Source organism: Mirounga angustirostris, unplaced genomic scaffold (genome assembly GCF_029215605.1).
Source record: "Mirounga angustirostris isolate CCGP_5_RB_7025 unplaced genomic scaffold, mMirAng1.0.hap1 SCAF_7, whole genome shotgun sequence".
Lineage (NCBI taxonomy): Eukaryota > Metazoa > Chordata > Mammalia > Carnivora > Phocidae > Mirounga > Mirounga angustirostris.
The window spans coordinates 41,268,431-41,294,931 of NW_026991715.1; the positions used below are offsets into that span (position 1 = coordinate 41,268,431).

At 34.8% G+C, this 26,501-nt stretch overlaps 1 protein-coding gene and 1 long non-coding RNA gene across 3 annotated transcripts in view; one reads left to right on the forward strand and one right to left on the reverse strand.

Moving 5' to 3' along the window:
- Positions 1–674: 674 nt before the first annotated feature.
- Positions 675–26,501, forward strand: part of SPINK5 (serine peptidase inhibitor Kazal type 5) — a 74,833-nt gene continuing 49,006 nt past the window's right edge. For both annotated transcript variants that reach the window (XM_045894866.2, XM_045894849.2), the window contains exons 1-6: positions 675–798; positions 2,110–2,135; positions 6,198–6,325; positions 7,996–8,068; positions 24,068–24,195; positions 26,019–26,082. In XM_045894866.2, the coding sequence (XP_045750822.1) occupies positions 744–798; positions 2,110–2,135; positions 6,198–6,325; positions 7,996–8,068; positions 24,068–24,195; positions 26,019–26,082 (474 nt within the window). In that variant the 5' untranslated portion in view covers positions 675–743. The remainder of the gene's footprint in view (positions 799–2,109; positions 2,136–6,197; positions 6,326–7,995; positions 8,069–24,067; positions 24,196–26,018; positions 26,083–26,501) is intronic.
- The window catches only part of LOC129046349 (uncharacterized), a 36,151-nt gene continuing 34,746 nt past the window's right edge, over positions 25,097–26,501 (reverse strand). Inside the window, exon 3 of the long non-coding RNA XR_008507473.2 lies at positions 25,097–26,301. This is a non-coding gene — a long non-coding RNA (uncharacterized LOC129046349). The remainder of the gene's footprint in view (positions 26,302–26,501) is intronic.

Sequence of the window (26,501 nt, forward strand, 5' to 3'; positions counted from 1 at the left end):
TTAAATAAAAAGTGATCTTCCTCAAGTACCACCTCTGCCTCTTCCATCTAAACTATGTGCTCTTGGGAAAGTCATTGTCCTTTTTCTGGATTTTGGCTTCACCATGTACTCAGTGTTAAAATCTTGCTGGGTTATGTCTTTGAGTTGTTCACTCTAACTTGTACATGAGTCTGTGGCACTGAATTGAGACCCTTCAAAACACCTGCAGATGGAAGCAACAAGAATTCTAGCTTCTCTTACTCTCAGCAACTTTCTCCAGATATGGGAATCTGTAAGTCTCTACCTGACTAGTAGGATAACTCATCTGTCTTCTTTCCTCCCCTCCCACTTATGAAGGGAGCCCAGTTAGAAACATGTTTGTCTGCAAAGTTATATGTCTGGTCTTGGTGACGAATTCAGTTCTTACATAGGAGTATGGAGTGTTAAACTTTATAATAGAGTTCTTGGACTCAAATCTATTGCCTTTTGGGGGAGGTATCATGAAAACATATCAGAACTGTGGAAAGAGACATTATCTGTTCAGATCTGCCACCTTGACAGGATGCTAAAGGATGGAAACTAAATTGATGTGGTATATTAAGTCTAGCATGACCTAGAACAACTGGTTTTGTAATGTTGGTTGTTATTGTGGGTGTCACCAAGTATATAAAAAGTGAGCTGCATCTCCATGGGTTCAGTCTTAGAGCACCAGCTGGTGAGCAATGCCCAGAGCCGTCTTGTAATCAACTTACATCATCTTCAACATGAAGATAGCCAAAGTGCCAATGCTTCTGACCCTGGCCCTTTGCCTCATACAAGGTGAGCAATTTGCATGTAATCTAAGCCTCTTCCACACATGGCAAAGCCCTGGGCAGGGACTTGTCTCCCTCCCACTACTCCTCAAATATGTGTATATATGTAAGTATGTTTGTGTGATTGTATGTATGTGTGTATGTATAGTCTTGAAATATCTAACCAGACACAGAGTTTTGAAGAATTATATATGTGGCTTAATAACCATGTTGTTAACTTTAGAACTGGCAAATAGTTTGACATAATCTGAATTTTTATCCATGAGAAATCCTTCTATTAATTCTATATTGGTTCTGAAAGCTAATGGATTCTTCTTCATCTTCCTCTCACCAAGCATATTCATTCATACTGTTGGAAATTATATATACTGTACATATAGATGATACTAAGCTTATCAATTCATACTGATAGGAATTATGCATATAATAGATATTTAAAACTTAGATGTATATTTTATAAATAATACTATATTTATAAACTATTAAAAATCAAATTTAATCATCTATTCTTATTTTAAAGTAGTAGTGCCTTCTAGCATATTTGATTTTTGTGTTACCAAATCCTAAATGGATTGAAAGCATATCTCCTAAAGGGTAAGAGACTTTTGTGGGAAGTAGAAGGTAGTTTTTTGTATTTGTTATTTGAATTTGAAGGGAACATGAATTTCCTAGGCTCAATCTTGTTCTGAAGCATTTGTATTTTTTAAAAGAAAATCTCAGAGATGGAGAGTCAGGAGATCATTATACATAAATGATGCCCACTTTCTTAAAATAAGTGCATAAGTACAAAAGGGAGTCTGTTAATGAGAGAGTATAACAGCCTATGATTTTAATTAATCTTGATTTTTGTCAGATCTTTGAGTTTTGTAACTCTAATAAGGAGACAAGTTTGCCAGAATTCAGAAACTTTCCTTTTATGTGCACATATGATATAAACTTTATGCTACATTATACTTTCAAATTATAATTGACATGATATATTTGTTATATTATAATTTTAAAAGAGGTCTGCCATACTTTGCTGTGAAAGGATCTCTTTGAAATTACATATTTTGAAGGGGATAAGAAAGTACATGAGTATTGTTTTCCAAAGTAATTAGACTTTTATGAGTGACTAGACCTCTGTGAGTACATGTACTGATTTCCTGGTGCAGTGCCCCCATTTTATTTGCCATGGTAAATTTTAACGTGTTCAAAAGCAATTTGTGGTTTTATAACATGCAGTCATTAAAATAAGCAAGGCACTACACTGAGTGAATTGTTTATTTGTTGAATATTTTGCATTCCCTTAACTTAAGTTTCTGTATTTTTGTCCCAGATGCTGCCAGTGAGGATGAAAATCAGGTTAGTCCTACTTTTTCTGTTCATTGAATCCATTCCAAAATCTGTAAGGAAAAATGGCCTGTGACCAACACCTTCACATTAATAATACAGACATATTATACTGATAGGTACTAATAGCTTTTGTTAAAAACACAGAAACAGGTCTTTATGAAGGAAGACATGAGTCACACAGAGACACAGAAACACACACACATACACATCAATGTATTAATGATGATGGATGCCTGCAAGAGGCAACCTACCATGCTAAAGGAGTGCTTTCAAATTCCATAAACAAAGCAGTGAATTAGTATTGTCAGATTTAATAGCCGAAAAAGCCATAACAAACATAGAAAGCAGAAATATGTGTAAATGGGTTGTCTGTACCTTGTATATGGTCATTGTCTATATTTCATTCAGTAAATATTTACTGAGTATCTATCATTTGTTAGACCCTGTTTGAGTTGTTGGGGATATTGGAAAATAAAGAAAATAGACAAGAGCCCTCCCCTTGTGGAGCTTATGTATTAGTGGAGGAAAACAGTTAAGTTAATGAGTAAATTAGTAAAATATATAGCACATTAAATGATGACTAATGCTAGGAGGAAAATGAAGCAGAATGGAAGATAGGAATTTCTGGAATGAGGTGATATCAGTTCTTCTTAGGATACTCAAGTAAGTATTCTCTGAAAAGATAGTATTAGACCAAGGATCTGGAGGTAGTAAGTCCTGAAGATTTTTGCAGGTGACAGAAGATCAGGGAGAAAAATCTGGGATGATAGAGGCCTTGGCTCAGGAGGGTGCTTAGCCAATTCTCAGAGATCTTTTGTTTGAACAATAAAAGAATCATTTTTCTCTAGAAGTTAATTTTTTTATCTATTTGGAAAAAAAAAGTCCAGAGCCAAATACACACACACACACACACACACACACCTATGCCATTAATTCAGCACTTAAAATAGTGCTATGTATATAGGAAATATGTGCTATGTCTCTTAAAAGCCATGAACATTAAAATAATAAACCAGTAAAACAATGCTTTTCTATAATGAAACTCTTAGAACTATCGTTAAAATGCTCTCTTGTTATATTTTAGTGTAACATTTTTTTAAAGAAACATTTCAGGAATGTTCTAGAAAATTTCATTGTAGTTTATATAATTTCATCTAAATTTGCTGTGTAAGGAGAGGTTCAAAAACCTTTATGAAATAAGTAGGGTAGTAGAGTAGAGTAGAAAAAATGTTGGATTGGGGGAATCAAAGATCATGCTTACTTGCATGTTTTATACTGGCAAAAAGAAGAGTATTGTGTAAATCTCACTGTGCATGAAGCCATAATTTTCTTTTTCAGAGTCTTTGATAATGGGTGGTGATTCTGGTGGATATTTTTAATTTTGCAACCGTGACTTTTTATACCATCAAACTCGATTTCACTGGAAAATAGTTTAAAAATAAATTTAGCCACCCTTTATGTTGGCATAAGCAAGAACACAAAGAAATAAATATGTCTCTGGAAATATTTCTTACAACAGTCTTTGTCTATTTCATCAGAAATGAAAACTATTGATTTAGTCTTTCTTATGGTGCTGGAATTTTTGTTTTCCAAATTCAATAGCTTGAGTTCTTACTAGTGCCACAAAAGCCTGTTAAATATTGTAAACGTGAGCCAGCACAGCACAGAAAAGCACTGTAGTGCCCTGCAAGGATCTTTACCATATACCTAAGTTTGTCATCACAGAAGAGTTATTATAAAGCCAAAAGGAGCTTGTTGGTACCCGAACACAGAGTGGGGGTGATGCCAGCTCCTGGGGGATTTTACTATGCTGCTGAAGGAGGGTCGGTAGAAGACAATGGGCCAGTAAAGGAAGGAGTTTGGCCCTGGAGGGCCTTAGTTTTTCTGGGACATGTGGAGAAAACACAAACAACAGCAACAATAACAAAACAAAACAAAATGGAAACAAGCCAAAAGACTGCAAGTAAACACTTGCTAAAAAGTGATCTCCCCACCTCAGGATGCCTTTTTGGTGTAGATCTGCTCTTCTTTTAACCCTCTCTCATGGTTGGGTAATGGAGAGGACATTCCTTCTTTCCCAGGGAAAACCCACCTCCTGCTTTCAATTTGTATGGCCTTTTCCTGTTTGCCAAGAGAATACGTTGGATTATTTCATCACTCAGAAAAGCAGCATTGAGTTCTATCGTAACTAATTATAATTAATCTTAACCTCTCTGGGTCTTGGTTGTCCATTTGTAAAAAAAAAAAAGGCGGGTCTTTCTAGAAATTAGGCATTCATGTCATTGTGACACTGGAGAAGTCCAATTCAGGAATTATCCTCACTGGTAATGTTCTTTTTCAACTGACCACTGAAAACTATAAAAAGCTTCATTCTAGTGTTTCATGAATCTTTGTTTTCAATACTTTCTTAAGACCTGCCTCACAAGGGATATGTTTCTATCATAAAAAACACCAGGCTCCTCTCTGATTCTATGACAAAGTTTTATCTAGACTATGTAGAATCAGTTATATCCGGCAAGCTAAGCAGTAACTTGCAATGTTGGCATAAGATACTGTAAAGTCAGAGACCAGACAGATCTCAAGAGGCCCAGTCGTCAGGCTGTTGCCAGAAATTATTGCTGGGCTACTCAGATAAGATCACTGGCTGGGGGCGCCTGGGTGGCTCAGTTGGTTAAGCGACTGCCTTCGGCTCAGGTCATGATCCTGGAGTCCCAGGATCGAGTCCCGCATCGGGCTCCCTGCTCGGCGGGGAGTCTGCTTCTCCGTCTGACCCTCCCCCATCTCATGCTCTCTCTCTCTGTCTCATTCTCTCTCTCAAATAAATAAATAAAATCTTTAAAAAAAAAAAATCACTGGCTGGTGATAATAATTTTAGAGATATTTTAGTAGGTCACCCCACTGGCAGAATTTCCCAGGGCTGGTCTCTGATATTATTTATTTATTCTTCTTCACCATTAATCATTCTGCAATTCTCCCATGTTTATGAGGCTAGGTGAAGTACATCATTATCCATTCGATGGTAAGCACAGTTTAGGCAAGGATGCTTCCGCTTTATTGCTATATTCATGCACCTAGCTATATCCGTGTCACCTAGCAAAGTAAATTAATACCATAATGAAGTTTTGTAGACTGATTTAATGATTATTATAAAGATATAAGAGGCTGGACAGAATTCTTTTTTTTTATTTCAATTATTTAACATATAGTGTATTATTAGTTTCCGAGGTAAGAGTTCAGCAATTCATCAGTTGTGTAAAACACCCAGGGCTCATTACATCACGTGCCCTCCTTAATGCCAATCACCCTGTTACCCCATTTTTTATTTTTTGGCAAAGTCAAAATAAAACCAAAAAACCACATAACTTAGATTCCAAAGACTTGCTCTAAAGGCCCACTGGATTTTCTAAACTAATAGGGAGTATAACATATTAAATCAGTACTTTGCGAGGTAGTGCAAATGCACCATTGATTTTAAGAGGGACATATAGCAAGCCTTCCATAAAATATATTGACTTAACCTTTTCAGCAATCTTTTTGTGTTCCTTTTGGCAGCAATTATTGACCTACTGTGTACTAGGTATTTTATATGTGTCATATTCCAATAATAGTAATCACAACAATAATAAAAAAGGAGAAAGAAGAGGGGGGAGGATAATGTAATTATTGATTATGTACTATGTGTCAAGCACTTTGAAAGTTATACATACTTATAATATTTAATCCTCACAATTCGTATGGGACATATAAAATTATATCCTCTATTTTTACAGATAGGATAAGTTAGCCATTGAGAAGTTAATTTGCTATGGCTATTGGGCTTGTAAACTACAACCCTGGAATATAAGGTCAAGTCTTTCCATTTCACTAATTGTTTTTGGAAGAAAGCTTATTAAGTAGATGGACAATCCAGTCATTGTTTTTGTTTATGTTATTTGTGTAGACTGAGTGAATGGCTTCTATACAAAGCAGGTATTGGTCTTTAAATAGTATTGCTCAAGGAAGTTCTTAGAAGGTAAAGTCTTGCTTTGATGAGATCTCAGTAAACACGCTTTTTTTTCATCTTTTCCTTAGGAAACGTGCGATGAGTATCGGGCATTAATGAAAAATGGAAAATTATTTTGTTCCCAAAATAAAAAACTTTTTCAGAGCCCTGATGGAATAGCCTTCATCAACAGATGTGCCACGTGCAAAATGATATTGTGAGTAAAAGTCCTCTTGAAGTGTTTGAGTTCCCAGCTATTCTCTGGACCAGTAAATGTATTCTTTTTATATTCTGTCAAATGTATTTTTCTAACTCTAAAAGATTAAATAAAAATGCTTAGCAGATCACTCTGATACCTCTTATCAGGTGAAGTTGGATAAGTGCCACCTACCAGAAAAGATTTTAACAATCACTCAAATGGTATTCCAAAGCATTCCAGAGGGTCCAGGGTTAATACCTTATGTAGCACTTAATAGTCTTTTGAGGAAGTAGCTCCAATTTGAGTTTCCTGACTCTGAGAAAAAAAGAATTCTTAATTCTTGTTAAGCCCTGACTCTGTTGTGTCCTCGGGACTGAGAAAAGCCCCCCCGGGAAAGATGCCAAACTCTCCTTATGGCCGCCAACCAGTAGAAAGACTTTAGCAGGACACACCCTGATCCTGTGAGTTGCCAGCGTCTTTAGACATTTCGGATTATGCTAGGATGACATAGTCTAAAGAACTGATTTTAGCTTGCACCTCCCTGCAGCTCAGGAAGGGTGAGTGTCCTGGAGGTTTACTGACATCTATGCAGTGCTTCTTAGCTTCTTTCCTTCTCTTCAGTGACACCCAAAGGTGAAAAAAGGCTTGTTATCCATTGAAAATCCTCAAATCAGAGTGTTCTAATCTGTTTTTGAACAAGGAGGTCATCTTTAATTTGTGACCACCATCAAAACTTCAACACTGATACCAAGCCAATACTAAGCTTATCCATTCAAGATAATTGTGTTGTTCTAATTAGTTTTTAAATGCCAGGGAGTATGTTTCAGGGGATTTAATTTGACCTAGTCAATAATATTGGGATAATGAAGCTGTGATCACACATGCTGCGCCTAGTGAAGAAATTGTGGAAGATGGAGGAAGAAGGGCAAGATTTAGGGGGTGGGGATGAGGGAGACCCAGGGCAAGCTGAGCAATTTTTTCTTATTCTTTTGAAAGCTGAATGTAAACCAGCAGATGTATTATTTACTATAAAGCTTCCTTCTTGTTATATAGGGTGTCTTGAAAGGGGACTGAAACTATGAATATAGTACATTTACTGAAAAATAATTTAAAACAAAAATAAACTGCCTTGAGACATATAAGAGAGGTTATCTATTTGAAGGCACTAACTCAATTATTTTTTTTATTACCTATTTAACTTATGTTGGAAAAATCTTGGTTTCTTAAACTGGAAAGGACATGTACAAGGCATAAAAGCTCTCCTTAAATTTCTGAGTTTGCTCTGTGGGACCTTACAGTTTAGAACCAGAACCAAAACAGGCAGATAGATTTTGGTTCAGTGTGAATATGGTATTTCAAAGAGACTATTCCAACGATGGCAGAGATGGGTTTTAGAGTTGGTTACCACCTGGATGTTGGAAGCTTTTAAAGGGGTCGGGGAGTAGTCTGTTGGTTGTGTGGTTAAAGGTAGAGATTCTTGCCTCCTGTAGAGCCATGTCTGAGATATTTTTCAGCACCGAGGAGAGACTTATGGTACCTGAGCTAATTTCTGCATGTACCACCTCCACATCTGCTACACTAGATTGAGCTGAGGAAAAGAGTCAAAATTAAGGTTGACATGTCTGCTAAATCTTTCCCCCAAATTGGGAAAGCATGTCTAAGCTATGCTACTTCCTGCTGTCTTCCAGGGAAAAAGACGCAAAATCCCAGAAAAGGGCCGGCTATTTAACAAGAGCCTCCCCGGCCATTGCCCCAGAAGAGGTGAGATTATTTGAAGTCAACTTGTTGTAATTGCTTTCAAGATTATGTTTGACTCTATTTAGAGCTATCTGTTTATTTCCTAATTACTAGGTCATACCTGTTGTGAAGCCAACTACTTAGAAGGGAGGGAACATGGCTTAGTCCAGGGGTAGGCTAAATCTCTGGTACATCTCGTCCATATGCCCAACCCATGACCCAACTCTCAGAAAACACTCAGGGCACTGACAGACACTAAGAGGTGGAGTAAGTCAGTGTGATGTCTGCCTTCCATGGTCATTTCTCATTCTTCCTGTCCTGTCTCAGCTTCAACAAGAACCTTCATGGAACTATCAGAACTAATTTCAAATGTCAGAATTCTTACTTACTCTCTGTATCACTTGGACAATTTATGTATCTCTGGGGTCTCATTTTTTTCATCCATGAAAAGGAATGTGGATCAAATGAGAAACTAACTTTAAAAAGCCAAATACAGTGTTTAACATATGTTAGCAAGCATCTGATTCATTTTATTTCTTTTTTCTTTTACTTCCTACGGCATGTCCTTTCTGACACCTAGAGAGTTTCCCTAACTCAACTAGAGTTGCTTATTTATATCTATTTTGCACTTTGGAAAACAGGCTAATATTTGTTTGAGAAAACTATTCTGTGGTTAAAAAATGGTTTTTAATAAAAAATGGAATAAAATGAAAGAAACCATACAGATGCAAACCCCCACACAATGATTTCACTTTGTAATTTTTAAAATTTCTACAAAAAAATAAAAATCCTAGACCTGGACTGAGGGAAATTTCTGGCCTACACTGTGTCACCGTAAGCTATTGACAAAGCTGGGGGTTATCACTAGGAATCCTGACAACTATTCATATCACCCCAGGTCTCCTGGGTAGTTTCTTCTTTCTGTTCCTCCTCTCCTGTCCCTGACACATAATTAAAACAATCAGTCAGGGGAGACACACCCAAATTACTGTAACATCCCTGGACTTACCAAGCTAAAATTTTCCCCGTCAGTGTTACTTAGGAATGTCTGAGAATCTTAGCCTGCACAGTAAATCTACTCAACCACATTCTTTGCTTGAACTCAACTGGTTTCACTTTTAAAACAATAACACAGTCACCGCTCAATTCGTCAGTCACTGCAAATGCTTTATCTGAGCAACAGCGAGCAGCTTCTGTGCTCTACAAAATCTCTGAAGATCAGAAAATTTCCTGATAAGTTCCAATTCTGCCTTTAGCTGTCACATTTAGAGAGAGGCTCATTCACTAAGGTCTATTCTCCTTCTCCACCCTCTCCTCCCCATCTTTTTCCTTCATGAGAAACTGATCAATGATGTTTTAAGATATAAAACACAAGCCAATGACAAATGAAAAAATGAAATACACATACATACCAATTCTAACAAAACTATTTCTAAATATTGCTAGTCAGATGTAAATGTTGAATTTTAATCAAATAAGATTTTTAAGAAATAAAATTTTGGAATTCTAAGACATTATACCTTTCTGTTATCATTTTGTGCCTGAGTTATAATTTCTACCTCTTAAGTCATGATTACTTGTTTTGCTACCTAGGAATGTACTTACTTACAAATTAAGGTAGTCCATATTTGGCTGCAGGCCCTTCGGGTAATTTCTGTTTAGACTTTTACTTGTTTGTGTTTGAATGAGTTCATGCTATTACACTATTTTTGTTGTTACTTTCCCCCATAAGAGAGAAAAATCTACTACTTTCTCTGCTTAGATTCTTCCCATCAAAAATCAACCCTGATGCTCACTTTCAGAATAAGGTGCTCTTCCTGTTCAAGAATTTTCCTCCTACAGACAGCCTTTCTCACTTGCGTCGCCAATTTCTTCTTCACTAGTATGTCATTTTTTCACTTTCCAACTCTAATATCCAATCCATTTACAACTCTCATTGGTATTGTCTCCAAAGTCTATCTCAAATATGACTTTTTTTCACCATTTTCATTTCTATCACCCATAGTCCAATTCCTCATAATCTTTAATGTATTTGGTCCATGTAGAGAATTTTATTTTTTAAATTGATTGATTCATTTATTCAATGTTTCTCGTTGATGTAGGTTGCCAACTATGTAGGATATTAAGTTCATACATGTGTATATGTGTGCTTCTAAGTTCCCTAGTCTGTTCAGATGAGCTCATTGCTTTAATAATTAATAAGGCAGGTCCCCTTTCTTAATTCATCTTTTTCCAAGTTCACTTACCTATACATAGACATATATTTTCCCATATACTTGAAATAAAAAGTTTACTGAGTTTATGTAAAATCCAACTTGAGTTTGGGAACCCAAAGTGATTAGGGATACAAAGAATTTATCAATTAATTTGAGTAAAATTGACCTTTTTATAATATTAGCTTGCCCAACTCAAGAACACAGAATACCTTATCATTAATTCATAATAATTTCTGTCTACTTTATGAAATCTATTAAGTATTCTCCACAGATTTTTATAATTTTTGCTAATACCTAGAAAATTTGTCATTTTATTGATATTTTGTTTGGTATTTTGTTGTTTATGGTATTTCTATCTGGTTATTGTTGGTATAGACAAATTCTATTGATTTCTACAGGTTGATCTTACATTGAACAGCTTTATGATATCTTGTGTTGATTCTGATAGTTTATTAATTCTATCATTTTTTTTCTTGGTAGTTGATCACATTATCTGCATAAAAGGAGATAATAGGTGTTTTATAACTTCCTTTTCCATTTTCTCACTCCTTTATTTCTTTTTCTTTTCTTATATCATTGGCCAGGATCTAGAATTCCATAGTTAAACAGTAGTGATGATAATGAATATCAGCTTGCCCTCTCTTCATATATTAAAAGGAATATATCTAGAGTTTCTCCATTAACTATGCTTACTGTAGGTGTTTTATAAATAAACTTTAGCAAGTTTAGAAAATTCCTTTCTGTTCTTAATCTCCTGAATCTCTTTTGATCATTACCAAATGTCTTTTCTACAACTGTTAAAATAATTTTCTGATTTCTCTTTTTCAGTCTATTAATGTAATAAATTTCTTGATAAATTTGCTTATGTTAAACTATTAATATTTTCTTAGGGTAAATCATACTTAACCATAATACATTTTTAATACACTGTTGAATTTGGATAGTTAGTATTTCATTTAAAAAATCTGAAACTATTTTCATAAGTAAAACGAGTGTATACTTTTCTCTTTTTAATTATTCTTGTCTGGTTTTGAAATCAATATAAAATTACCCTGAGAGGTAGCACCTAAGGTTATGGCTGAATAAGGAGGTCAGCAAATCCTTTATCCAAAAAACAACTATAAATTGAGACAAAATTGACCAAAACAACCGTTATAGCACTCTGGAAATTGAGTCACTCTGACTAGCCTATGACACTCTGACAAGCATGTGTGCTTGAAAAACTGCTAAATTTTTAACTGGAACAATGGGGGGTCTGTGATGTTCTTGTTTAGGGATACTCCCATCTCATTTCTGTTGCTTGGTTGGTATGGAGGGTCTACCTTCCTAAGGCAGGCTATGAGGGTCAGGAACTGCACTGTCTTTATTAAAGTAATTTAGAGTAGTGGGCAACAATCATTTCCAGAGATGTTTTCAGTGGCTGTCATGATCTTCAATAAGAGTAAGGATAGTGGCCTAAAGTTACAGCATAGTTGAGGCAAGTCTATTTCTGGCTGAGTTTTCACACATGGGCAGCAGAGAGCAAAGAGGGACCAAGCAATTCACAAAGTTTTAGCTGCATAAGACCGTGCACAAGCACTTAGAAAATACACATGAAGCAGCTCTTTCTGCCCACGGGTCCTGTCCTTGTTCTTTAATAAAACCACCTTTTTTGCACCAGAAAAAAAAAAAAAGAAAGAAAGAAAAAGAAAACACACATGAAAAAATCCCAGTGGAAAGCAAATGCTGGGGTAGATGTAACTATATCCTGAATTTTGAATGCCCTCCCCCATGCAATAGAAGCCTTATTAGCCTGAGGTGTTTGAGCCCAAACTGTGTCTAATCATTGGCCAATCACTAAGTTATAGAGATAGAGAAAGAAAAACCTAGAGAGCCAGTCTTAAAAAAATAAAAGCTATAAACATTTTCATAGCAGACACATCAACAGCTATACACTGTGGGACAGCAAGAAATCAGAGAGCCCAGCCAAAGATGCAAATAAACAATAAAACAACAAAAATAATCTTTATAGTGAAATCATTATCCAAAATTTCCGATCTTCAACAAAAATTACGAAATACGAAAATAACTGGAATGTATGACCCATACTCAGGGAAGGAAAAGCCAATGGAAACTATCTAAGTGTCTCTGGATGTTAGATTTCACAAAGACTTGAAGCAGCTATTTTAAAAATGTTCAAATACTAAAGAAAACCATAGTTGGGTAATTAAAGGAAAGTATGACAATGAATAAACAAATAGAAATTTTCAGGAGCTAGAGATGGAGATAGACAAAGGTATATATCTCAAATGGAAATTCTGGAGTTGACAAGCATACAATTCAGTAGAGAGGTTAAAAGCAGCTTTGAGTTTGCATAAGAAAGAATTTTTATTTTCTTTACTCATTACATTCAAGAATTTCAGCAAGTCCCAAATAGGGATGTAATTACTCATTACATTCAAGAATTTCAGCAAGTCCCAAATAGGATAAATATAAAGAGATTGAAACTTAGGCCTATCATGATCAAAATGTTGAAATCAAGAGAAAATTTTTAAAGTGGCAAAAGAAAAATGACACATTCTTTATACTGGTTACAATTAATGACTGGCTTCTCATCTAAAATAGTGAAGGCCAGAAGACAATGGAATGGCATGCTCAAAGTCCTGACAGAAAAAAAAAAAAATGTTTATCAATATTCTATATCCACCGAGATTAATCTATAAAAATTAAGTCAAGTAAAGATATTTCCAAATCAATGAAATCTGAGAAAATTTGTTGCCTTCAGACCTGTCTTACTAAGTCATAATAAGGGTAGTCCTTTAGCTGAAAGGAAATGACTCCTAGATAGTAACTTGGACTTCCAGAAAGAAATGAAAAGCACCAGACATGATAAATATATGGTTAATATGAACTACTTTGTAAGTATACTTCCCTTATTTTCATCTAGTTTCTTTTTTTTTTAATTTTTTAAAGATTTTATTTTTTCAAGTAATCTCTACACCCAATGTGGGGCTTGAACTCACAACCCCAAGATCAAGAGTCCCATGCTCTACTGACAGAGTCAGCCAGGTGCCCCTCACCTAGTTTCTTTTAAAGATATAATATTACATAAAGCAATAATTACAATTCTGTTTTATTGGGTATATAGATAAAATATTTAAGATAACTATAGTGCAAAGGGGAATAAAGGAAATAGAGCTGTATTAGGGCAAAGTTTCTATATTTTAACAGAATTAAATATTAATCTGTAATAGATTGTGATAAATTAGGAGGCATATTGCAATTACTAGAGTAACCAGCAAGAAAATGACATATATAATAAATATATAAAATCAACACAAGAGTTAAAAAGACACACTAGAAATATTTAACCAAAAAGAAGGCAGTAGTGGAGGAATAAAGAAGTAGAAAAGGACAAGAGCATTTTGAAAACAAATAGATATGTAGCAAATATAAATATATCAATAATTATACTAAATGTAAATGATTTAAATATTCTAATCAAAAGGTGGAGATTTTTGTATGATTAAAAAAAGCAACTATAAACTATCTCCATTACATACTCCTTAAATCCAAAGACACAAGAGGTATGAAATGATGAGTGATACCATGTCAAATATAACATGAAGGAGCAGTATTTGCTATATTACCATCTTACAAAATAGACCTTAAGGCAAATAATATTATTGGAGACAAATAGGGACATTTTGTAATTTAAAAGTATTAATACACCAGGAGATATAACAATTATGAATGTATATGCTCCTACTAACAGAAGCTCAAAATGTATGAAACCAGATATGCTATAATTAAATGAAGAAATAGACAATTCAACAATAATAGTTAGAAATTTTAATATTCTACTGTTAAAAATTGATAGAACTAGACAAAATATCATCAAAGATATAGAATACTTGAACAACACTAGGGACTAACTGAAATATAGAGAGTGTTTCCCCAATTATTGTGGAAGGTACATTCTTTTCAAGGAACAATGAAACAATCTACAAAAAGACTGAATACTAAATACTAGGATATAAAATATATCTCAATAAATTTAAAAGAATAAAATCATACAAAGTATGTTTTCTGAAAAATAGAGTTGAATAGAAAACCAACAAGAGGAAGAAATTAGGGAAATCCCCAAATATTTGGACAGTAAGAAGTAGAATACTTCTAAATAACTGGTGGATAAAAGAAACAATCTTGAGAGAAATTAGAATATAATTTGAACTGAATAAATACAAAAAACACAATTTGAGACTTATGAGTTTAGCTAAAGCATGTATAGAGCTTTAAATACCTAAATCAGACAAGAAGAAAGGTCACAAATTAATAATCTTAACTTCTACATTAAGAAACTTAGAAAAAGAAGAGCAAACTAAACATCAACCAAGCAGAAGGAGGGGCATAATAAAGATTAGAGCAGAAATCAATAAAATACAAAACATTAAAATAATAGAAAGTTAATAAACCAAATGTTTGTTCTTTGAGAAGATTAAAAAGCTGGCAAACCTTTGGAAAAATTGACCTAAAAAAAAAAAAGTGAGAGAGAGAAAACAAAAATTACCAAAATCAGGAATGAAATATGAAATACCAATATATACCCTAGAGAAATTACAAGGATTATATTAGAATATTATGAACAAATTTGTGCCCAAAAAGTAGACAACCGACATGAAATAGACAAATTCTTAGAAATACATGAATTACTAAAAACTGACCCAAGAGGAAATAAAAAATCAAAATAGATGTATAGCAAATAAACAAATTGAATCCATGATTAAGTGAAAGAAAAGTTCAGATTTTGTTGATGACCCCTACCAAATATTGAAAGAAGAAATAATATTAATCTTTTATAGACTGATTCAGGAAATAGAAGAAATAACACTTACCAGACAGTATTATTTTGATACAAAATCCGAAGGAAGATATCACAACTACAGCAGACTACTGACAAATATTACTCATAAACATACATAGAAAAATATTTAACAAAATATTAGCAAACAGAATCCACAACAACAACAACAAAAAGATAAAACCATGACCGAATGGGTATTATTCTAGGAAAGAAAAGTTGGTTTAACAACAGTAAATCTAGTACACCATATTGATAAAGACAAAACTACGTCATTATTTCAATAGATGCAGAAAAGGCATTTAACAAAATCCAACAGTCATTCAAGATAAAAAAAAAACTCTCCCTGTGTCTCTTTCTCTCTCTCTCTCTCTCTCTCTCACACACACACACACACACACACTCACATGCACAAAAACTACCAATAGTTAAAAACTTCCTCAGCTGATAAAGGACATCTATGATAAAGCTATAACTAGCATCATACTTAATGGTTAGGGAATGAATACTTTTACCTTAAGACTGAGAAGAAAGTGAAGATGATTGCTCTCACCACTTTTATTCAACACACCACTTCTATTCAACATTGAACCGGAGAGTATAGCCAATATAATAAGGCAAAATTTCTTAATCAATTAAGGACATTCTTCTTGGAAGGAAAGTAATGTTTTTCATTGTAGGTACATGATACTATATATAGAAAATCCTAAGCATCCATATAAAGAAACTAGAGAATGAGTTTAGCAAGAAACTAATAAATGAGTTTAGCAAGATTTCAGTATACAAATCAGTAATGCAAACTCAATTGTATTTGTGTATACTAGCAATGAACAATCCAAAAATTATTATCAAGATGGCAATTCTTCCAAAATTAATCTATAAATTCAACATATCCCCTACAAAAATCCTGGCTTTTTTTTTTTTTTGGTAGAAATCGACAAGTTGATTTTAATGTTTATGTAGAAATGTTGGGACACCTAACTGTAACTGACTTCAAAACATATTATAAAATGACAGTGAACAAAACAGTGTGTTATTGGTTCAAGGGCAGGCATAAAAATCAGTACAGTGGAATGGAATTGATCTTCTTTACATTTATGGTCAAATATTTGACTAACTTGTCAAGATAAACAAATGCTAGGAAAATTTAATATCCATTAAAAAAATTTAGATTCTTACCTTACATCATCCACAAAAATTAACTCAAAATGGATTGGAGTCTCAAATTTAAGAGCCATAACTATAACATTTCTGGGCTAAAATGTAGCAGAAGAAATTCATGAATTTGGGTTAGACAGAGTTTTTAGATATGAAACCAGAAGGCTGATCCATAAATACAAAATTGCTAAGTTGGACTTTATCAAAATTACAGGCATACTTCATTTTATTGCACTTTGCTTTATTGTGCTTCTCAGACATTTTCTACAAATTGAAGGTTTGTGGCAATCCTGCATCAAACAAGACTATTGATACCATTTTTCCAATAGTAGTTGCTCATTTTATGTCTCTGTGTCACATCTTGGTAATTCTCATAATATTTCAAAATTTCATTATTATAAGTTTGTTGTGGTTATCTGTGATAAGTGATCTTCAGTGGAGAAGTACAATGAGATTAATGTTGTTTTCATGGCCGCTAATGCAACATCTATTCTGCAGCCCATAGATCAAGGAGTAATTTTGACTTTAAGTCTTATTATTTAAGAAATATACTTTGTTAGGCTTTAGCTCCCATAGATAGCAATTTCTCTGATGGCTTTGGGCAAAGTAAATTGAAAACCTCTAGAAAGAATTCACTGTTCTAGATGCCATTATGAACATTCGTGATTCATGGGAAGAGGTCAAAATACAGTATCAACATTAACAGGAGTTTAGAAGTTGATTCCAACTTTCATGGATGACTTTTAGGGATATAGGACTTCATCAGAGGGGACAACTACAGATGTGGTGGAAATAGAGAACTAGAATTAGAAATGGAGGCTGATTATGACTGAATTACATTTATCTCGTGATAAAATGAATATATGATAAGTCACTTCTCTTTTTTAAATATTTTTTTCATTTATTTGGGGGGGGCAGGGGGAGGTGCAGTGGGAAAGAGAGAATCTCAAGCAGACTCCTCACTGAGTGCACAGGCCAACATGAGACTCCATCCCAGGACCCTGAGATCATGACCTGAGCCAGAACCAAGAGTCAGGCAGCTTAACCAACTGCACCACTTGCACACCCTGAGGAGTCACTTACATGGTTTCTTGAGCTGGAATCTACTCCTGGTGAAGATGCTGTGAAGATTGTTGAAATGACAATAAAAGTTTAGAATATTCCATAAACTTAGTTGAGAAAGCAGTGGCAGGGTTTGAGAAGATTGACTCCAATTTTGAAAGAAGTTCTGCTGTGGGTAAAATGCAGTCAAACGGCATCACATGCCACAGAGAAATCATTCATGAAAGGAAGAGTTCATCGATGTGGCACACTTCATTGTTGCCTTATTTTAAGAAATTGCAACAGCTACACCGACCTTCAGCAACCACCACCCTGATCCGTGAGCAGTCATGAACATCGAAAGAAGACCCTCGACTAGCAAAAAGATGAAGACTCACTGAAAATTCAGAGGCTGATGAGAAATTTTTAGCAAAAAATGTATCTTTTAATTAAGGTATGTTCATTGTATTTTTTAAACATAATGCTATTGCACACTTAATAGACTACAGTATAGTATAAACATAACTTTTGCATGTACTGGAAAACCAGAAAATGCATTTGACTTGCCTTATTGCAATATTTGCCTTTTGCAGTGGTCTGGAACCAAACATGCAGTGTCTCCAAAGTATGCCTGTACAAACATTTGGGCTTCAAATGAAATCATTGAGACAATAGAAAAGCAAGTATGGACTGGGAGAAAATACTCATATATGGGGTAAAAGACTTCTATCTACAATATGTAAGGAACTCTTACAACTCATTTATAAGAAGATAACTCAATTAGAAGCCATTACACTAAAAACATCTTAATGGCTAGTGAGCACTTAAAAGGATGTTTTACATTATTATTATGTAGGGGCATGCATATTAAAACCACAATGAGGTGCCATTACACACCCACAAGAATGGCTGTAAATCATAAAAACAGAAAATATAGAATGTTGTTAAGGTTGTGGACAAACTGGAACACTTACAGATGGCAGGAAGGAGTATTCAAGAGTGCAACTACATTGGAACACAGTCTGGCAGCTTCTTAAGAAGTGAAACACAAATTTACCATATGACCTAACAAATTTGGTCCTAGGAATCTACCCCACTGAAGTGAAGACATATGTCCATCCGAAGCCAGGCATGTGAATATTCATAACAGCATTCTCTTTAATAATCCAAAACTGGAAACAATCTACATGTCTGAAGGTCCGCTGGTGATGGATAAACAAAATGAGCTACATTTACAGAATGAAATATTATTCAGGAATAAAAGGAAAGTGCCACTGATACTGTTATGACATGGATGAACCTCAGGAATATTTTGCAAAGTACAAGAAGCCAGAATCAAACAGTTGCATCTTTATGATTCCATTTATAAGAAATATCCAGAAAAAGTAAATTTATAGTCAGAAAATTCTGTGGCTGCCTAAGGCTAGAGCTGGGAACGGGGATTAACTATTTACAGTTAATTTACAGGCACAGGGGAAACTCTTAGGGTGACAAATATTCTAAAACTGGGTTATGGTGATGGCCATACAACTCCATAAATTTACCAAAAATCATTGAATTGTACACTTAAAATTCATGAATTTTATGGTATGTAAGTAAAACCTCAATAAAACTGTCTACAATTGTTTTTCAGTTCACATACCTTCTCAATTTTTGGAATAACTTGTAAATTATTATTACTCAATACAAGTTTCCCTTTTTTCTTAACAGTTTAGAAAAATGGATTTTAAAGCTATTAGTACTTGGGCATTTTGGGGAAGGAATATCTCAGACCCATATATCAATGGGATTAATGCTATTGGTCTGTTCAACTTTTCTTATTAAACCACTGTAGGTATTTTACACTTTTTTTTGTCGCCACATCTCTATTTTGGTGTTCAGATGTTTTAGCATATAGATACTGATAATATGCTTTTATTGTATGTATATCTCAAGTTTTATACAGTTATTTTCAATTATCATTGCGTGTATTTTTATTTCCATCTTCTCTTTCTCTTATCAATTGTCATAGAAATCTGAATATCAGCTTTTTTGTTAATCTTCTCAATTATTTTTGTTTTCTGTGTCACTTATACCTATTTCTTTATGTTTGCTCTGCTGCACATTTTGTAATGGATTGAGCAATACCTAGTCTTTAAAATTTTAACTTCTAAGATTCCATGACAAGAGTAGGTGAAGGTATTAATGATCATCTATCTCAAGATTTGTGCTGGAAGTGTTTCCATTTGTCATTCTTTGCAAACATTCCTTAATTTTCCTCCCTTCCAAGTAATACATTATTTGATTTTCAAATATATTGCACTTCATCTATTTTAAATTAACTTTGATTTTACTGAATTTTGGGCAGAGAACATAGACCATATGATATCAGTCCTTTGAAATTTTCCTAAGACTTTCTTAGTGGTCTAATAAATATTCCACTTTTATAAGTGTTTCCTATGTCTTGGAAAAAATGTTCATTTGCTGTTCCTTGGATGTAGTTTTCTATAAAAATCTAATGGCTTAAGCATCTTAATTTTTTCCTTGATCTATCAATTTCTCAGAAGTATATGCTAAAATCCCTAAGTCCAGTTACTGATTTATCTAATTCTATCACATTTTTTTGGTTGCAGTCTGACGGAGGTAGAGCCTGTATTATTAAGGGAATGAATGCTCAGTGGTTATTATACCTTCATGTTCTGTTTTTCCTTTTACTTTATATAGTGTCCTTTGTCACTTATGCTGCATTTTGGGCTGAATTCTATATTTTTAGTATTCATGTTACTGCATCTGTTTTCTTCTCATTCATTTTTACCTCATATCTTTTCTTATCCTATTGTTTTAATATCTGTGTGCTCTTTAATTTTAATTTTCTCTTATCATCCATACCTGGTTTGATCCTGTTTTTTAAAATCCAACCACAAATTTTGTTTTAATTTGTGTGTTTAGCTCATTTACAGTTGTTATTTCTGTTGTACTAGAACTTGATTCTCCTAATTTTTCATATTTTTAAAAAATTATTTTAAAAGTAGTTTCTTCCTTCCAGCTTTTCTTTGATGATGAGTTAAATGCTGCATATCTGTTTTTGCTCTTAATATGACTCCCCCAGCCAAATATCCATATTTATAATTATTTATCATCACTATTACTAATGTCTTTGTTTATTGTTAATATCTGTATCTTCTCCCCTAACATATGTTAGCTTGCTTTTATTTGGTTAAAAATCCCTAAACCTCTCTAATTTGTTATTGACCAGATTCTATCTTTGAGTTGCTATGGCTATTTCTCTATTTCTTTGTTTTTTCATTTTTCATTGATTCTAGAAATGTTCCCTATTTCTTCAAATATTTTTCCTATATATGGTTGCCTCCTTTTTAGGACTTCTAATTCTATTCACCATGTTCTTTAGGTTTTCGCTTCTATTTTGAATTCATTTTCCTTTACCATTGCTTCTCTGAGAGTTTCTTGATCTAATCTTCTGGTTTACAAATTCCTTAGGTACATGTACCTATCCTACTTTTATTATTTCTATTGTTTTATTTATTACCATTTAAATACTTTCTATGTCTAAAACTTCCACTTTTTTCCCATTATAGCTTCTTTTTTTCTGGTTTCATATTGCAGATATTTTCTCTTATCTCTCTAAAGCATAGTTACAGTCTTGAAAAATCATTTTTCTATGCATTTTGATAATTCTGCTTCAACTGATACTATTGCTCACATTACCATATTTCTTTTATGTTTTGTTCCTTACATATACAAGTATTTCTACTCTACATTCCATAATAGCTTTAGTTATTTTTTTCTGCTACAGTGAGTGAGATGGTGTTCAAGGCTACATTCAGTCTCTGCCTCTCCTGGGGAGTATAAGGATAGGAAAAGGGATGAAGCCTAGATCAGAAGGTTCTGGAACCAGTTTGTTGCTACTCCAATCAGGTTAGGAATCCATCTGTAAGCTCTCAGAAACTGTTAGCATTAGGAAGAGGTGTTCTCTGTAGGTTGTGACCTACCAGTCCTTGGAGTTTGGAGGGGGAGGCGGGGGAGGAGGAGTAAATACCCACACCTGTTCTCAGGGCCTCACAGCTGCACTTTTTATCTGCCCCATCATCACCCTGCCAACACCTGTGACCTAGTATTACACTTGCTTTTGCTGAAGGGGAATAGCAGTGATTGTCCCAAGTCAATAAAATCAATCCATATCACCCATGCTTCATTAGTTTCTCCAGAAATGACCCTAGAGTAATATTCCATTGTATATATGGACCACATCTTCTTTATCCATTCATCTGTTGAAGGGAATATTATTCAGCCATCAGAAAGGATGAATACCCAACTTTTACATCAACATGGATGGGACTGGAGGAGATTATGCTAAGTGAAATAAGTCAAGCAGAGAAAGTCAATTATCATATGGTTTCACTTATTTGTGGAACATAAGGAATAGCATGGAGGTCACTAGGAGAAGGAAGGAAAAAATGGGGGGGTGGGAATCGGAGGGAGAGATGAACCATGAGAGACTATGGACTCTGAGAGACAAACAGGGTTTTAGAGGGGAGGGGGGAGGGGGCATTGGTTAGCCTGGTGATGGGTATTAAGGAGGGCACGTACTGCATGGAGCACTCTGCTAAGAAGGCCAGCAGGATTTGACAAACAGTATGCTAAGTTTCGAAAACAGTGGATCGTGGATCACCACATCAAAAACTAATGATGTATTGTATGGTGACTAACATAACATAACAAAATTAAAAAAAAAAAAGAAAGAAATGACCCTAGAGAGAAAACCCGCTGCTCTCTGCTTTTTCCTCACGCAGCAGCCACACTCCTTTGTGCCCCTGAAGCAGGACAGTCTAGTTCCTATCACAGATCCTTTGCACTTGCAGTTCTCTACGCCTGGAATGTCCTTCCCTCAGATCTCCAGTGGCTGGCTTCTGCTCATTAATCCCATTTTACCTCGAATGTTACCTTTACAGAGAGATCTTTCTTGACACTATATTTAAAATAGCCATCATTCTAGTTATTGTTCAGATTATTTTTAATAGCATTTATTTTAATTTCAAATTATCATATTTATGGTCTTTACCTTCTCATCAGAATATAAGTTCCTTAGAGCATATATTCCAAGGTGTTTTTTTTTTGGTTTTTTTTTTGGCAATGTCTTCGTCTAGTAGAAGCCCAGAGGCTAGCAGATGTATAGTGGATTTTGAGGAACAAATGAACAACCGAATAAATGAAATAACAAATATAGCCATTACTTATCTTCCCTCTATTTTAACTTCTTCCCCAACAGATGACATGAACAGTGGGTTATGTTCCATAGCTTTTTTTTTTCTACTTTAAATTCTTTTTCCTTTTTTATTGTTTTTCAGAAGTGTTCCTTGATGTAACCTTTTGGTTCACAAATTCACTATGTATTTGTAATTGTTCTTTTATTCTTTCTATTGTGTAACATACTAGGTCACAGGTCTATATTCTAAGTGTTCCATATCTATATTTAAAATATTTTTATTATGACAATAACATCAAAAATTTATTTTGTCATGCAATATAATAACTAAAAAATTCTCCAGTGTCATTCTTTGCTTTTGGATAGAAACAAAATTCAAGTTAAGTCTAGGTCTTCTTTAGTTAGCTCATGTCACAATAGTGTTGCCAAATAAAGTTTCCTAAGTATTCATTTGATGCTCAGCACAAATCTGTAGGACAGATGGGGTGTGAATTTCCATTTGTCAGACAAGGAAAGTAAGGTTCAAAGAGGTGGAGTGAGTGGGTGGCGGATGTGAGAATCAAACCCTAGTCTCCAGTTAACCACCTAGTGTAGTTGTTTTCCTCACCATACAGGTATGTCCCTAAGTATGCGTCATATTATTTGAGCTGAGATTTGGAGATTTCTTCCATCATCCCCAAAACATGTTTCATGATTGGCTTGCTTGTCAGTGAGGAAAATGTTTAAAATAACAACAACAATAACAACAGTGAAGGGTTATGATATGCTACGCGCCATCATAAATGCTGTGCATGTATTCATACCCTGAAACTTCTTTAAAATGCTGAGAGGTGGAGCGCCTGGGTGGCTCAGATGGTTGAGCATCTGCCTTCGGCTCAGGTCATGATCCGGGGTCCTGGGATCGAGCCCCGCATCAGGCTCCTGGCTCAGCAGGGAGCCTGCTTCTCCCTCTCCCTCTGCCTCTCCCCCTGCTCATGCTCTCTCTATCTCTGTGTCTCAAATGAATACATTAAAAAATCTTTAAAAAAAAATGCTGAGAGGTTAGTAATATTGTACACATTTTGCAAATAAGGACACTACAGCACAGAGGGGTTAAGTAACTCCCATATCACACAGCCAGTATGTGGCAGAGTTAGAATTATAAGCCCAGCAATCTGGCTCCTGATCACTACCCTAATCTATAATAATAAAAACTTCATTGTAGCTTAGAGTTTACAGAGAGCTTTCCTATGCTTATCCACTAGACCTCATTATCATTCTGCTAAGAAGGCCGTCAGGATTTGACAAACAGTATGCTAAGTTTCAGAGGGGAGACTTGGCCTACCTCACCCGGATAGCAAGTGGCTGAAATCAAATACCAATTCTTTCTCCTAAAATCTAAGTACGTCTCTGTTCTGGGGCCATGTTTTGTTATTCATGATGTTATTCGTGCACTGTAGTCTCCTCAGTCTGTTTTGTTTTCCAGTAAGTTATATTGTTGTGGGTTTAAAATGTTCACGTATTTATGTGTCTAAGGAATATTTTATCTCTTATATTTTGATGTTCCTTGATAACGTCTCTTGCAGTTGAATTGTGATGATTTCAGGAAAGACGAGAGAAGTGGGGATTTTATGTGTACCTTCGATAACGCAGCCCTTTGTGGCACAGACGGGAAAACCTACAGCAACAAATGTGCGCTGTGTGCCGAGAACGCGTGAGTATCTGCAGCAGGCTTTCTCCCTAAAGCATGCTCTCCATACAAGTACATGACACAATTTTTTCCTACAGTCTTTAAAATATCAATTCATTTTGTGAAAGTTAGCCACCCAGAAATTATTAGGACCACTCTTTTTACTATTCTTAAGGGAAAAAATATGAAGTGCAACACTTTATATTTTACAAAGCACTTTTGTATGCAGTTTATCAGAGAGTTATCAGTGTCTCTGTGAAGTAGACAGACATCTGATAGATCTAAATCTAAGTACCTACCTGTATGCACATATAAGCACACATGTATGTACATACACTTATATACACATACATATACAGACAGACATCTGTCCCTTTCTATCTATCTATCTAGGAGTATATCTTTTTTTACAGAGAATTATTTAATCATCAAATGATTTTTTTATTTAGTGCTCAGTAATTTATAATATTAGAGTAGATAATTGGAACTTTCAATATTGAACTTCTTTCCATTGATTTGACCTTTGTCACATAGCTAAAGCATCTCACTGTCCAACATTTTGTCCCCGTTTGATTCTTTCTCCACCCTCAGTGCTAAGTTTGGTTGTCGGTTGTCAGTCAACAAGATGGCACACCTGCTTCACAGGTTCTGGCCTGTGGCCTCAGTCTTGAATTGTCTGCTCTCCACTTTTTGCACACATAATAACAACCAGTGCTTGAAACTAATAAAAGGTATGATAAATATTCAGTCTTCAGGGTTCTGCAAGCGTTATCCCTCCTTGTAATAAGTATCTCTACCAAAATACAACTGAATTAAATCCCTCTGATCCCTTGCATTATTGCATTTTCAGAGATGCACTCTGAAATGATGCCTTCACCTCTCACCAGTGGTCAACATAAACGGAAAACACAAACAGACATAGGGAGAACAGACAGGTTTTATTAGATATGTATTTTGTAATACTATTATGAGCACACTGTACATTTAATTACTACTATGTTTTATGTGGGGGATCCTGTGATAGATTCTTTAAATCTCTTCAGGTCTAAGTGTCTCACCCCTAATTTCTGGTATACTTCCTTCATTATACAGTGAGAGCCATACTGCTCATTGGGTTTCTTCCTTAGCTTTGTCTACTAGGGGACTCTGCAGTAACACTGGGATTCAATTTTTTTTTTGTTTCCCTCAGATGATATCTTTTGATATAACTTTTTTCTTGTAACTTTTAATAACATCCTTTTCCTCTTTATATTGCTTTTGTTGTTTTTTTATTGTTATACAGAGGCTGTGGTTTTAAGCTGCCTTACCTTTTCAAAAAGTAGGAAATGTATTTTACATTTATGGTTTTGTTTTCAGATAGCGTTAAAGCTCTATGAGACTGAATAAACTTAATTCTTGGGACTTAAGGTACTTTCCGTGACAACTAAAATATTAGTCAGCATAACCCAAACAAAGAATAATAGAGCAGGATGTTAGATCATTTAAACTTGAATTCGTATATTTAAAACACCATCATCAACAACAGCATAGTTCTTTGCTGTTTTTAGTTATAAGGTGTATTTTTTCCTTCTCTTCTGATATGGATCCTCTTTAGACGTAGGAAAGAAAATTCTAGAAATAATATTTATAGACCTGACTCTTATTAGCCCTCCAACATAATTCTATTTCTTCAACTCCAAGTTATAAACACAGGCTCTCATTAGAAAGAGTAAATGAGGAAAAGAATGCGATGTGACATTTGTTTTCAAGGGCAAAGGAGAATTATAATACAGTGACAATAAGTTACTTTTGAACGGTAAGAAGTTCTGTGATACTAAACTTCTGTGTCTACTAACTTTCAATTCCAGTAAAACCAGGTCCCAAGTTGGCATAAAAAGTGAAGGGGAATGTGAGACCAATAATCCAGAGCAGGTGAGGACAAGTGTCAAAATGGTGGGAAATCTTGGGAGGCTGACTTCAGAGAGAAAGAAGATGCTCTCCTCTTCCTTCTTTGATGGGGTACTAGGAAGGAAGCAATTCTTGCTTTACCTAAGATGGGGCCCTGCTTGTTTAGATGAAAAGCAGTTGATAGTTCCTGTAACTGGAGCAGGTGACTTTGGTAGTTAGACTTTTCAGCTCTATTTCTGCTTTCTATGAAAAAAAAAAATCAATCAGTCAATCAATCAGTCAATCCATCCATCCATCAAAAGGAAACTACACTTATAGTAGAAAGGGCATTATGCTTCAGTCACGTAATCTGAATTGAAACCCTAGCACTGTCACTTGCTGTCAGGAGACCTTAGGTAAATTACTTACCCACACGGTACCAGTGTTTCCATATCTAAAAATGA